We start from the raw sequence: 13,952 nt of genomic DNA, 5'->3' as shown, positions 1-13,952 counted from the left end.
TCATTAGCAAAGAAATTCTTTATACATTTTAAGACCCCAAAGTTTTAAGTCGCTAGCCCTCAGACAGACAGCCCACTTTAAAAAACATATATATATTAGTAAATGAACCTGTGTCTTATTTTAGATCTGGACTCATTTCCACTGGGCTGGGACCCTGAACTAATTTCCACACCAGGTTCAAATACTTTATTTAAAAAAATTGAGATATAATTCACATATCATTTAAAGTGTATAATTCAGTGGTTTTTAGTATATTCACAAGGTTGGTCAACCATCACCACTACCTAATTCCAAGATATTTTCATCACCCCAAAAAAGAGACCTCATACCCATGAGCAGTCATTCCCCATGCCCGTTAGTCCCTGGTAACCACTAATTTATTTTCTGTGACAGTCCTCTTTTTCTCCTATATATTTTTCTTTGGAAATAGTATTTATACAGATTAAACACAAATTCACCTGGCCACAGATTTTGGGAACATACACATTACTAGTATACATCATTAGCATTACTAACATCATTATGTGAGATTAAAAATAATTACTAGATAAGCCTACATAATGATCCAAGATTATCTAAGTCACATCATCCAAACCTTTAACAAGAAATATGCACATATAATCCACTGAGTTACAGGGCAGACGGGCAACATGTGTCCCTGTGGAGAACAGGATACAACGATGAGTTGGAACCTCCAAGTTCAACTTGGAAGAAGGCAACTAATAACTTTCAATGTCAACTGCAACCTAAAGAGATTTTCTTAATGAAAGAACTACCTGCAACACTAGCTTCAGAAAGAACAAGGCTCTCCACCATCGGAGTGTTAGGATGGCAATGGTCTCTGCCTTCATGGATCTGGATGCCTGTGCACTCATCCCGCAGATGCTGCAGGAAAGGTGCTACCCACTCTCCCTCTTTCAGTCTAGACATTCCAGTTCATGTGATAAGCACTGGGCAACAGCACCATGTGAACTAGCTGCCACAGATCCAGCTGTCACCCAAGGTAGTGCATTTTCAGGTATCTCTGAATCCCAAGAGGCAGATAAGGAGCCAAGGAAAAGGAGGAGTTGGAACAACCCAACAGAGTCCAGCATTACAGTATCACCTTTACTATGCAGCACTGTGCTGGTTTGAAACCGTTATGGACCCCAGAAGAGCCATGATCTTGTGGAACCTTTTGATTGAATGTTTCCATAGAGATGCGACCCACCCAACTGTAGGCAAGACCTTTGATTAAATTATTTGCATGGAGGTGTGGACCCTGCCATTCAGGATGGGTCTTGATTAGTTCATTGGAGTACTTAAGAGAGTGCAAGAGCCAACACAGACAATGATGCTTGGAGACACTTGGAGATGCAGACAGAAGAACGTATGGAGATGCTAAGTTAAGAGATGAAGCCCAGTGTTTGCCCTGGAGAGTCTAAGAGAGGACCCCCAGATGCCTGGAGACAAACGCACTGGGAGAAAGAAGCAAGGACACACAGGAGCCGAGAGAAAGGAGTGAAGACAGGAGCCCACAGACATTTTGGAGAAAGCCATTTTGAAACCCAACCTAGGAGCAAAGGACCAGCAGACACCAGCCACATGTCTTCCCAGATGACAGAGGTGTTCCAGCCGCCATCGGCCATTCTTCAATGAAGGTATCCTCTTGTTGATGTCTTAGTCTGGACACTTATATGGCCTTAGAACTGTAACTTTGTAACCTAATAAATCCCCTTTATAAAAGCCAATTCACTTCCAGTATTTTGCATAACGGCAGTATTAGCAAACTGGTACAAATACTTAATATGTGCCATCTACTGTGCAAAGCATTTAAATACATTCTATACTCTAACTTCACAACTGATCTGAGGTAGATACTATAATAATCCCCATTTTACATATGAGGAAACTGAGATTGCTAAATTACAAAAAAGCAGGAAGTGATGAAGGTGGTATACAACATCATAAATCAAAGTCATAATCAAGATCCCAAAATGCACTATGTCTCTGCATAACTCCTGAACCATTTAATTAGAATTAAAGATATTCTGCTCACTTTTCAATAACCATCTATAATCAAATTCCAGAAGGCCACAAGACATGAAAATTAGCATTTTGCACAATCCCATTTTTATAAAAAGTCAAACATTAATTAAAAATACAAGCTGAAAGAGAGATGTGACAATATCAAAGTACAGTTAAAATAAGCATTTCCAATTTAGCACAAATTAAGAATTAGATTACTTCAATACATGGTTTATGCATGATAAAGATAATTTTAAACCTCATCGTGGGAGACACATAAGAAGTTACTCTTAAAACTACCAAATGATAAATGTTTATTTTTCAAATTGAGGAGAATTAAATTGAATCTAATTTAGAGCACCTCTTACAATTACTGGAGAGAGCTTGAGATATAGCAAAGACAGGGGCTAGTTATCAGAGTTTAGGGTTTTAAAGCAACAGGCTAGATTTCCAGTGTGGTCTAACCACATTCCACTCCCCACATAGTACTATTTGTTTCCTGTTCTTTCTGTTGAGAAGTTCTCTCTCTCTTGAAAGAACTTACTATTTGAAAGCTAGGGCATCAGAAAATCCTAAAAAGGCCTAGAAGCAGTCCAACTCGGCAGGCTAAAGGAGAAGTATTTATTGCTGGAAAAAAAAAACCCTCCTGGGGAATGTCACCACATCCTCTTTTAACCACATGCTTCACAAAGCCAAGAGTGGAACTGCTATAACTTAAAGACTTTCTTGTTAAAGTCAGACAAGAAGTTGTGATAACAACAAACATACACTCAACATGCACTGTGTGCCAGGCCAGGTTCTAGTCACTTTACATGCATTAACATGTTCAATCCCTAGAGATATGTGAGGACACAGAGGTTACACTACTTACCCAGATTACACAAAAGGTAACAGAGCTGGGATGTGATTCCAATTCCATTCTGCCTCCAGGAGCCCATGTGCTTATTAACCTTATGTTATACTGCCTAGGGCCCAGTGAAGACTCAGTGGCTGGATGGGTGACTAAATTACATAATCAAATTATCAATCCTTGAAATCATTTTTACTTCTCCTGGATACCCCAACTCTCCTTCGAGTGAGAAACTTCAATAACCTTTGGTTTACACTCATTTTAGAATTCATTTTCCTTTCTGTTTCCCATCAGTGACTCTACTGATGGCAATCAAGAGGAGATACTGAAATGAAAGTTTCAAGGAAGGATACCATGACTCAAGCCACAAGTTATGTAGGTGAGCCAGGACATTATATTCTCCTCAGTGAGGTAGTTTTGAGGTAAGGGTTGGTAAGGGAACACCACAACATTGCAGGTATTTATAAAGATTATTGTTTTTTGTTATTTGGAATACACACAATTTAAGCACTCAAGTGTTGCATACAGTATTATGTCATTGCTACTAACTTGAGTAAGTTTCCAAGAAACATGGGTCTTCACCCTCTTTTTCCATCATTGCCTCACAGTCTTCCCATTCCCAAGAACATAAGCTTCCCATATTCTCTAATTTTAATCACAAGGACAGAGACATTAAATTTAGGATTTGGCTTCCTTCACATATCTTCACAAATTTGCTGTGAATCTTCAATAACCCAAATTTTCTTAACCTTCTTAACACAAAAAAACACCATTTATAAAAAAAACTTCATGTATTCTACCACCTTATCCCTCCACACCAGAAAAACCCAGTATCTGAAGGAGTTTTCATATTAGGTGATAAAAGCATCCTCTTCTTTGGACTTTATAAAGTCAGCCAGTGATGCCAAGAAAGCTGAGTAAAAAATTATGGAGAAAAGACTTCTTCTCCCAGAGCTATCTCTTAGAAAGGAATTTTAGTGAGTATTTGGCCAAGTAAGAGCAATCATCAATCCTGCACATTTAAGAATGGTAGGAGAAAATAAAATGTCCTATATCTAATTCCTGCAGACCAAATGGGAATAGCTTGAGAGAGCTAGCACAGTACTCACAACAAGACAACCACCAAAGCGATCAATCATTACTCTAACACAATGCTTCTTACTTCTACCATTCTTAAGTCTCAGTGCAATGGTACACACAGAGAAAAGGAGGTGATATTCATCCTCAAAGGACTTGGAAAACAAAGAATAAAGTTATGGTCATATAATGCTGCTAGAAATAAATTTTCTGGTAGGGGTGGAATGAAAGGCTCTGTCTCTCTGTGTTTGCTGCTAGAAATAAATTTTCTGGTAGGGGTGGAATGAAAGCCTCTGCCTCTCTGTGTTTGCTAGCTGTCCCCCTTTCTCTACACAGAGAAGGTGAAAATATAACCTGACAGACCTCTGGTTGGAAATCACTTCCCCAGAGAGACAGCTGCTGGCTAAGTGATACCCTGGTAGGCCCCTTGGCCACAATGCTCAGTACTGCTGTAGAGTGCTCTACTGTCTGATACCTCCATGTAGGTGCTGGGAAAGGGATAGAGGGGCCTTGGTTATCCCAAGCAACCTCAATAAAGCACAAACAATCCACAATATTTGACAAAGCAAGCTGACAGAATACAAATTTATCCCCTTCTCCTAGACATACAAGTATCAGTTAATGATACACAAAAGACATATTCACATCAAGAGTCAGGACAGCAAAGAGTTAAGAAAAATTCAATCCAAAGCATTCCACAGAAAACTCCTCAGAAGCATTTATACACAGAGACTCAGAGTGCTCAGCAGATCCTGGTACCTTGCAATCTGTACCAATTTGGTCTACAAGAAAACTTGGAGGAGAAGGAGAATGGATGAATAGACAAAGACATTCATCTTCCATAAATTCTTGCTTTATTCATTCTGTGGAGTCAGAATTTTTTCCCTTACATTCTCATATCTCTCATAAGATTCTGAACTCGTGTACCACAGGGAGATTAATCCACATCCATTTCCTTAAAGAAACAGTTTTAATAAACTCCAGATACAAAAATAAATGTGTTTTCCTAGAATTGTGACTGGAAAGTAAGTCCCAGTTCACCCAAACATGCCCTGTTGTTGGTATCCACATCCAATTAGCAGCTCCCTTTTCTCTCCCAAAAGAATCCCCATTTGGACAGTAAATTTCGTGATCATGTCTACATATTTAACCAACAGCCCTTCCTTGGACTTGTCCATAGCAGTTCCAAGAGCCCAAAGCAAACAAGATGTTCCCACCCATCCCAGGGAGAGACCTGCCCAATAAGGGAGACTGTACCATAACAAACAATGCTTTCATGCCTGCTCACTATAGTTAAATTCTGCCAGCATGGATATTTTCATATACACTGAAGCTTACTAGTACGATGTTCGCCTTTTTTGCTTTTAAAATGAGGGGTGGAAGGGGTTGGTACAAATAAAACAAAAAGAAAGCTCTCAATTATATGTTTAAATGGATTTTCATTTCTGGCCACAGAAAAGATTGTGACACATATTTAAACAGGTCATGGATGAAGTCATGTGGCACTAACAGGAATGTGGCTGGAAACAACAGACTGCTTTTTCCAGGCAGGAGTGGGAGCTCTCACGACAAAAAGTGGCTTCTTAAGGGGAGAGCAAAGTGGTTAAGAATGTGGGCTTTGGGATTTTGCCCAGCTGGATATGACTCCTGGCTATGGAAATAATTAGGTGGGTGACCATGGCAAAAAAACGAATTGTGACTAGAAATTACTAGACAAGAAAGGAAGGGGGAAGGAAAAGAGGAAAGGAAGAGGAAAGGACGATCACCTAATTTCAAGTGCTTACTAAGTGTTAGGTGCTATGTTAAGTGTTCTGCATATATTTTTTACCAAGAGTTACTGCTTGAACGTAATGTTACTCTTGAAGAAGCTTCCTGGATCACCCCATCTAAAATCGCCCCCAATAAGCATTCTCTCAATATCCTGCTTGCTTTCTTTGTAGCCCTTAGCACTACCATATATCGTATTATTTTTAACTTGTCTACTTGCTTATGATCTGTTTCCACCCACTAAAATAAAAGTTATATAGTCTGTCCTATTTGTTCACTGTTATAGCCCCAGCACCCAGAAAGGTGCCTGGCAATGAGCTTATTTAATCTGTCCCAGAACCACATGAGGTAGGTACTGGTATCATCTTACAGAAAGAGAATTGAGCCTGAGGGAGGTTAAAAAAGTTGCTGGACTGAAAAATGTGTATTCTCAATTATGTGTTATTGGTTGGTGTAGATTAGATGCCATTGTCTGGAGATAGGCATGGGATATACAGAGCAAAGGCATATAGGGAGCAGTGTTGGTGAAAATGTCTACTTAAATATAGAGAGACATTTGTTATTGTAGTCACTGAACCACTAAATTTAAGTGGCAATTATTAACTTCTATTTCATACACTGAAACAAAGGAACATTAATTGTGGACCCAAGATTTGCTATCTATTGCATAGTTAATGGAAAATACTGAACCGTTTTAGCTTTTGAGTTCAGGTAAAGGGTTTAGCAGAAAAAAATCTATTTATTCTCTGATCCCTAAGCTTGTATAGTTTACAATGAGAATTCCTATAAACAAAATTATCTCAATGCATTTAGTTCCTTGGTTCAGATAAAAATAATTTGAATAGCAAGGGTTACATGTAGGCATGTTTGTAAACATACAAAGGAGGAAGAAGGGGAAGTATTGATCTGTATTCAGATTTATTCTACAACCTATGTATGGTGAGAATAGTGCAATAATATCAATCTGTAAAATTTATAACATGGCCACTATTTTGTGATATCAAATAAGATGACTACAAATATTCTGAAACTTGAAAAAAAATAGATGGGCATATAGGGAAAAAAAATACTTATTGCAAACTAACTACTGTTAGTAGTATTTTAATGTTTTTTCATCAACAGTAACAAATGTACTATACCAATACTATGAGTCAACAATGGAGGGGGGTTAGTCAGGGGTCTGGGAGGATTTGAGTTTCCTCTTTTTTGTCTGCATTTCTTTTCTGGAGTAATGAAACTGTTCTAAAAACTGGAAAAAAAAATTAATTGTTGTGATGGATGCACAGCTATATGATAGAACTGGGGGCAACTGATTGCACACTTTGGAACTTTGGATAATTGTATGGTATGTGAATATTCTCAATAAATAAAAAAATTAAAAAACAAAAAACAAAAAAAAACTTGCTGGAGGTAACCAAACTAAGAAGTAACATCTGACTCCAGAATCTGCACTCTTCTATACTATACCACTTAAGCACAAAAATTTCCCATTCTCAAAATTTTTTCCATCAACATGACTTGCACAGGCCCTGAGTTGTGGTAAAGGTTATTTAAAAAATGCTAATCGGATCATAAAATCCATGCAGTTCAGCAAAAGAGGTTTCTGTTGTGTGGCAGAGCCAGTATGTTCTCTGCCCCATGGCTGGGGGAGAATAAAAATCTGGGAAATGGGGTTAACTCAGTAAGAATAATGATATGTAAGATGCCTTACTAAGGAATAACTCCGATGGACATTGAAAATGAAATCAGACAAAAACTTAAAGTTTGAGAGAACATCCTATAGAATCCATGAGTACTTACTAATCTGTCACTTTTCTTTAGTCTGAGATTATAAGGTCCTAGAACATAGGACTCTCTCTTTCTTGTACTCTTGCACAGAGTGCCACAGAGTGTCCCCTATACAACGAGTACTGCTACTTCTCAAAACACTCTACTTCACACCTGGAAGAATTCTGGCTCTGCTCCAGCTTTCTTCTGGTATCCTATTCCTGGGCAAGGGTCATTCATCAGGGATCTGGGAACTCTAATATTGTTTATAGAATGGAAGGTGAAGGGGGGTGCCCCAAGTTGGCTGGTAGCACAATTTCTGGCACATAATTAGTTTTTGTTAAACAACTGACTCAACAACGGGACACTGAACAAATCAGCCAATGAAAAACCTGCCAAGACAGGGGGATATGGTCCTAGGCCAATCATTCCCTGAGGACCTGACTGCATTTAAAATATTACTTCAAAAGTTTCCTTTAATTAGTGTCTGTTCCCAAAGCATTTAGAGCATATCATCTCCAGACCCATAAGGGGAGAGCATTGCCAAAGAAGGGAAAAGAATAAAGTTAATGAGCCATGCTGAGTGGAACAAAATCAATGAAAGAGTATTAGGCTTCAGAAGAGGAAGAGTTCTCATATAATACTACTCTTCTCTGGAAGAACTTTCTTTTAAGATTCTGGGATCAATGCATTCACGGTGTTAAGTATAGACAGTGGGTATAAAAATCTAACTATATCACTAAGCTGCTTTTTCTCCTCTTCAAAGATGGAGCAGCTGAAGCACCAGAAAGAAAACTAATTTTCCCAAGGGCATCCTGACAAGAAGGACTCTATCCATTTAGTAATTTCTCACAAAACCATCAGAAGAGTTCAACTGAAGATCCAGATGACAATCCTAGGTGGCAAGCTGAATACCACTACATGGTTCAAATATACGTAAGTACAGATTTAGATTCAACAGCTCTGACTATATGCAGCCAAGGAATGCATACACAATTCCAATTGGTAAAGATCAATAATGAATGCAATAAACACGAAAAATTCTCTCCTCTCTCCTCCCTGATGGCCCTCTTGCAAAAGCGGCAGGCCCATGCAGGCAGGACCGAGTTGCCACCAGGAGTGGCCATCAGAAGGTCTTCACCCTAGTATGGGCATAAGTTATTGACCTAGAATCCCTGTGCCCCGCAGATCCTTGGGGTGTCACAGACAGTCAAGGATCATTCTTCATCAGGATCCCCTTTCTCAGTCACACTCCAAAGGTAAGCCACTCCAGACCTGTCATTTTTTTCCCATCTACTATCTTTGGAATCTAGCCCCATTACAACTGGCTCTGGTTTTTTAAATTTTTAGGACTCTGTGCCCATTAACACTTCTAGAGAAAAACCTTCCCAGACCTCTTTCACGTTTATTCCTCACCAACCACTTTTTGGATGGCATGTGGAATGCTCTCAAAGACAGATCTTCTCGTAACCTTTCCCAAAGTGAATCATTTTGAAACCACCCCCTCCCCATACAATTAAAAAACATATCCTTCCAGCATCATTTTTGACCGAAGTTCTAAAGCAACCTGGTTGGACTCCATGCATCCGATGGCATCTTCCAAGAGTGAAATTCCACGCAGACATAGCCATAGTCGTAACCTGGGGACAGCATTTAAATACAGACGGGAGTGGTGTTAGTGCCTTGCAAACACAAAAACCCACTTAAACCCCGTTTTCTGAACCCTTTAAACATAAGCCCCTCCCAACTAGTCCATCCCTCCCCCTACACTAGGCAACAGTTGCTACCCCAAACAGAAAAAAAGCACTGAAGAGAAAATCTAGCTGTTCTGGACTTTGAGATTCATTCCAAATGGCTTTTTCTAATAACCAAGAAGATCTTCTGCACTCTTTAGCACTGATGATCCAGTGAGGGTGCCCCAGAATTCGGTAATCCCACAGAAAAGTTTGGCTGGGGACCTGAAACACTTTTAACCACAGGCTGAATCTTCTGGAAAAACAAAGTCAACAAAAGCAGGAAAATATCTGGGGGAAAAAAAAACGGATCCCAAAAGAAGAGGGAAAAGCAGTTATCCCAAAGCTATGCTAATAGAGTCACCACTTTTCAAGCAAAAAACCACCTTCAAAGACAGAAGTGCTGACAGACTGAGGCAACTATTCTGTTTGGATACCACGGGAGGCTTCTGGTTGGCAGGGGACAGACCATTTCAGGTCTCCTCTTTTTCTCCTCGTTTCAACTCAAGTCATAAGCCAGCTAAAATCTTTATGAAAGGAAGAAGGTGTAAAGGATAAATAAGTACAAATAGCTGGTCCACAATAGTGCTTAAGTACAAAGACTGGCTGTTGGGTAGGCTGGGGGAGAGACAGCAGTTGTTAGCAATCAATCCATGTTCAAGAACTGTATGCACCCTTCAAGTTATAAAATACCCTTCACTTTTCTCCTGAGCAAGTGTCATTTACAGCACAGAATAGGAAGTCATGGGATTTACAGGTTGTTGAACTCTTAATACTAACCCATCCTATAATTTCTATCATACTACCACCATACAAATACAAAAATACACTGGTCACGGCAATGCTGCACAAATGGCTTTCATGCTTCTTCCACTAACTCAAAAGATGAAGAAGCTCATCTCAAGCTCATCACAAGAAGTGACACTATGAAGAGGAACAGCAAGAAAAAAGACGGGATTTGTTCAGACGAGAAATAAAACTCAGAGAAAGAGAAAAAACACAAAACCTTTGACAATTCTGAGCACAAAGTAAATAAAATAGAAAACTGATAGCACTGAATCAAGATATCAAAGTCCAAAGCAATAACAACAAAATACAAAGAACTAGAGTAATAGAAAGTATGGCCTAAAAAAAAAAACCAAACTTGGTGAAATGGGTTGGATTCTGCGTCACATGGAATAAATGACCTGAAATGCCTTATTATGATCATAATAATATCTAGATTTTTGACTTCTTGAATACATAGGTTTAATAAGAAATGTTACAATGGTATAAGTTAATCCTTGCATTGAGTTATAGGAAATAAACAGGAAGAGGAAACAAAAGCTATTAAAATCTCATCACTACCTTCAGCTGAGAGAGAGGTTTTCTATACTAGTTTCATAGCTTTGACTAACAGGAATTAAACCTAAGTTCTCCAACCTCTTTTAAATTTACCCCAAAATCATTCTCCTCTGAAGAGCTACTCTTTGAAGAAATAAAACTACTTGAAAGAGAGTGTAAATATTTGTATATATCCTATTAACATTGGATATTGTTTTGTTAATTCCTATCAAGTGGAATTTCTTGATCAAACCCAGTGAACACCTTATCATAAAACATTCTGCATTTTGTAAAGGAGTCTGAATGTTCTTAGGAAACACTGTAGAATAGAAGAAAACAACTAAGAAGGTGTTTTATACCAAACATCTACTGCAAACATTCAAATGCATGCCACAATCAGAAAGGGCGAGCCACAAGAACAAGCAGACATACTCAAGTGTGTTGACTGCCTCTACAGAACAGCTTAAAGGAACTGTCCAGGTGCATGGAAAGCAACCCTTTCCATAGCTGACAAGTGAAAAATATGGGAATTAACATCAAGATGGCAAAGCCTGGGTTCCTTTACATGCTTATTACAAGTACCCATACTGGCCCAGAGGAGCCCACAGAAATCTATGGACAGAGGGAGGGAAAATTCAAGACAACATTCATTACTTTGCAAAAGGACAAAGAGACTTTGAAACTAAGTTTAATGGGAATAAGAGATATATAGTCTGTAGGAAACATTAAGTGCTCTTAATTAGTATCTCTGTACACTGTATACAATAAGCCTGTAATACTATATTTTCACAATGTACTTGAGATTTAATATGAAACTCACAAGCCCAACACTCAATTTCTTCTACCTAGAAATTTAGCTATCAAACAAAAATAGAAATTTAAGGCTAAATTATAATGCCAAAAAAAAATCCAATCTTGATCCCAGGCATTTTGTGTGTTCCAGACTCATGGTTGTACTAGAAGGATTTTCAGGAATTGCCAAAATTTAATATGAATAATGGTGATGACATAACACTTACATATAGTGCTTGCTGGTTCAGGGCTCTATTTTAAACAGTTTTAAATATAATTTAATCCCTACAACCCCTTTATGAGGCAAATATCATTAACCAAATTGTACCCATGGGGAAGAAGGCCAAAAAAAAAAAAAGACTAATTTACTTAGTCATCTCAATGGTAAAGTAGCAACACCAGGCTTCAAACCCAGGTAGTCCAGATCCAAATTGATGCTGTAAACCATGTACAGCCTCTCATCCTTTAATAAGATTCTACACACGCTTGAGCACAGCTAAGAACATGCCTATAATTAAGCAATACTGAAATTAATGGACCTACAGTTGCTCCTATTCTAAAATAGCTATGGCAGAAACCATTGTGAGTGGGCCCCATATGCAAATTAGAAAGCATTCACTCTCAGGAACTGGCTATACTGGTTACCAAAATTCTTCCGGGGGTGGGGGGGGACACAAATAAGAACAAAGACACCCCCAAAACTAAAAAGTCTTATTGTAAATGACGGTTATAAAAATTATGCAGCAATAAGGAAAGATACTGATAGGGTATATTTTAAAAGCTTTAAAAATGACATACTCATGAGGACAATTATGTAAAATGTGTATAGTAAAAAGGACTTGAATTAAATACACTGAAATCACATCTAACTCAGAGCTAGAGACAAAAGTCAGCATGTGAGATGAAAACTATACATTGTCAAAATCAAATTGAAAGAACCCAAGGTGGACTACAACATAGCATCTCTCAAAATATTAAGTCCAACACTGCCAGTTTGTCCTCCAGTGTTGCAACAGATAAGCCTTTTCTTCAGGTGACACCAGATGAAGAACTTGTCTTGCATTGAAGGGCCACAATGTATAAAAAATACATCACTCTAAATACTAGAACCACAGCCAGCACAGTGAATGCCCACACTCAGAGAAGATAAGAAATGAAGATCAACTGAAGCCACAGCAGAGTCACATATCTGTCTATCATGCTCACTCTACTCCATAAGAGGGAAGACAGAATGCGGGATAGGGGTAGAAGGATCAGGTAGCCACAAGGGAATATTCAGAAGTCTGAAAATGCATGTAATGCAACACAACTATTTAACAAAATGATTCCAGTGGCTGTATTACTACAATGAGATAACTGGAGAATTTCTATTTCCCAGATGTAATTCTCTAATTCACAGAAAAAGTTCTCTAAGCACAGAAAATATTCCACCCAGAAACCTAAACAATCTAAGAATGAATAACTAACCTTGAATTCAGAATTGCTAGGAACCATTTGGAATCATCAAGATGGTAAACTCAGTATTAACAGTCCCATAAACAGATACTCACCTAAAGAGAGTAACAATAAAGTATATTTATTACCTTTTCTTCCACTGTACATTTGTTGGGAAGAAGTCTGGTGGGCTGATGGGTCTTTGTACTTATTTATAGGACTATTAAAAAGCATTCCTGATTCCATCGGAAATGGATAGATCTCTCATAGAAATGTGAAGACTCCTTATAGTTTTTTAGGCTACTGAGAAGGATGAGAACAGGGCAAGGGAAAGAAAATCTATCAAGGTAATAGTAAAATGTCAGATCTCTATCTTCACTAACCATGTAGTTGCCCTTTCCCTACAAAAGGGAACCAGGTAGCATAAAAGGGAGCAAGGTACAGAAAACAAAGTCCTGACGAATGATATTCAATCCCAGACCAACTCTTCAGCCTCTATCCCTACACAAGCTGACACAGTGATGACAGCAAACGTGGCTCCAGATCATTCAGGTCAGCTGTTACTCCATACCTGGCCCAGCTTTCATAAAAATTATATAGCAATATTTATTTAGGCAAACGAGATGGGCATTATTTCCTTCAAACACATCTAGAAAAATCCAACTAACATTAAAAAGTTCAGCTGAAATTCCTATTAGGCAAGTATTAGTTGACTTCAAAAAGGGCCCAGAATATACACACCAACTATGAAATGTAAAAAGGGGATCAGGATTTCGAAGGACATAGGAAGAGAGGGAACAAAGGGGTTTCTTAATTTTATTGGGTATCTTTGAAGGAAAGAAAAACTCAGCTTTTTTTCTCTAAACAATGAGTACTATTTCTTTAAGAACAAGGCATCATGAATATAAAAAGCACCATGAAAAATATCTTTAATAAGATTTGAGAGCATATGGTTCTATAGGTTTTGTTTTCCTAAATCCATTTCAGTGGGGATGTAGATTTTTAGAAGAAAATTATTATTGCCATCAAGTTAGAGATTTCAGCAAAAACCCAAACAGAACTGACCCAGGCATCGGAATGGGAATAACAGAACAAAAGAGGACTGTGTGCAAGTTTTCCAACCGATACTTTGCTCTGTTAAAACGTCAACTGAATTTACATCTGCAGCTTTCATTATTAAAATTAGAAACGTATCTGACTTA

The 13,952-nt window shown here is 38.3% G+C and overlaps 1 protein-coding gene across 1 annotated transcript in view; it reads right to left on the bottom strand.

The window, feature by feature from the left end:
- RBM6 (RNA binding motif protein 6) overlaps nucleotides 1-13,952 on the bottom strand; it is a 149,601-nt gene that overhangs the window by 74,936 nt on the left and 60,713 nt on the right. The window contains 2 exon segments of the mRNA XM_037850977.1: nucleotides 9,036-9,076; nucleotides 9,079-9,108. Of these exon segments, the coding sequence (XP_037706905.1) occupies nucleotides 9,036-9,076; nucleotides 9,079-9,108 (71 nt within the window).

Source organism: Choloepus didactylus, chromosome 1, assembly GCF_015220235.1.
Source record: "Choloepus didactylus isolate mChoDid1 chromosome 1, mChoDid1.pri, whole genome shotgun sequence".
NCBI classification, from domain to species: Eukaryota; Metazoa; Chordata; class Mammalia; order Pilosa; family Megalonychidae; genus Choloepus; species Choloepus didactylus.
Note: the sequence above shows the minus strand (reverse complement) of the source record. Positions and strands in the feature narration are given on the sequence as shown.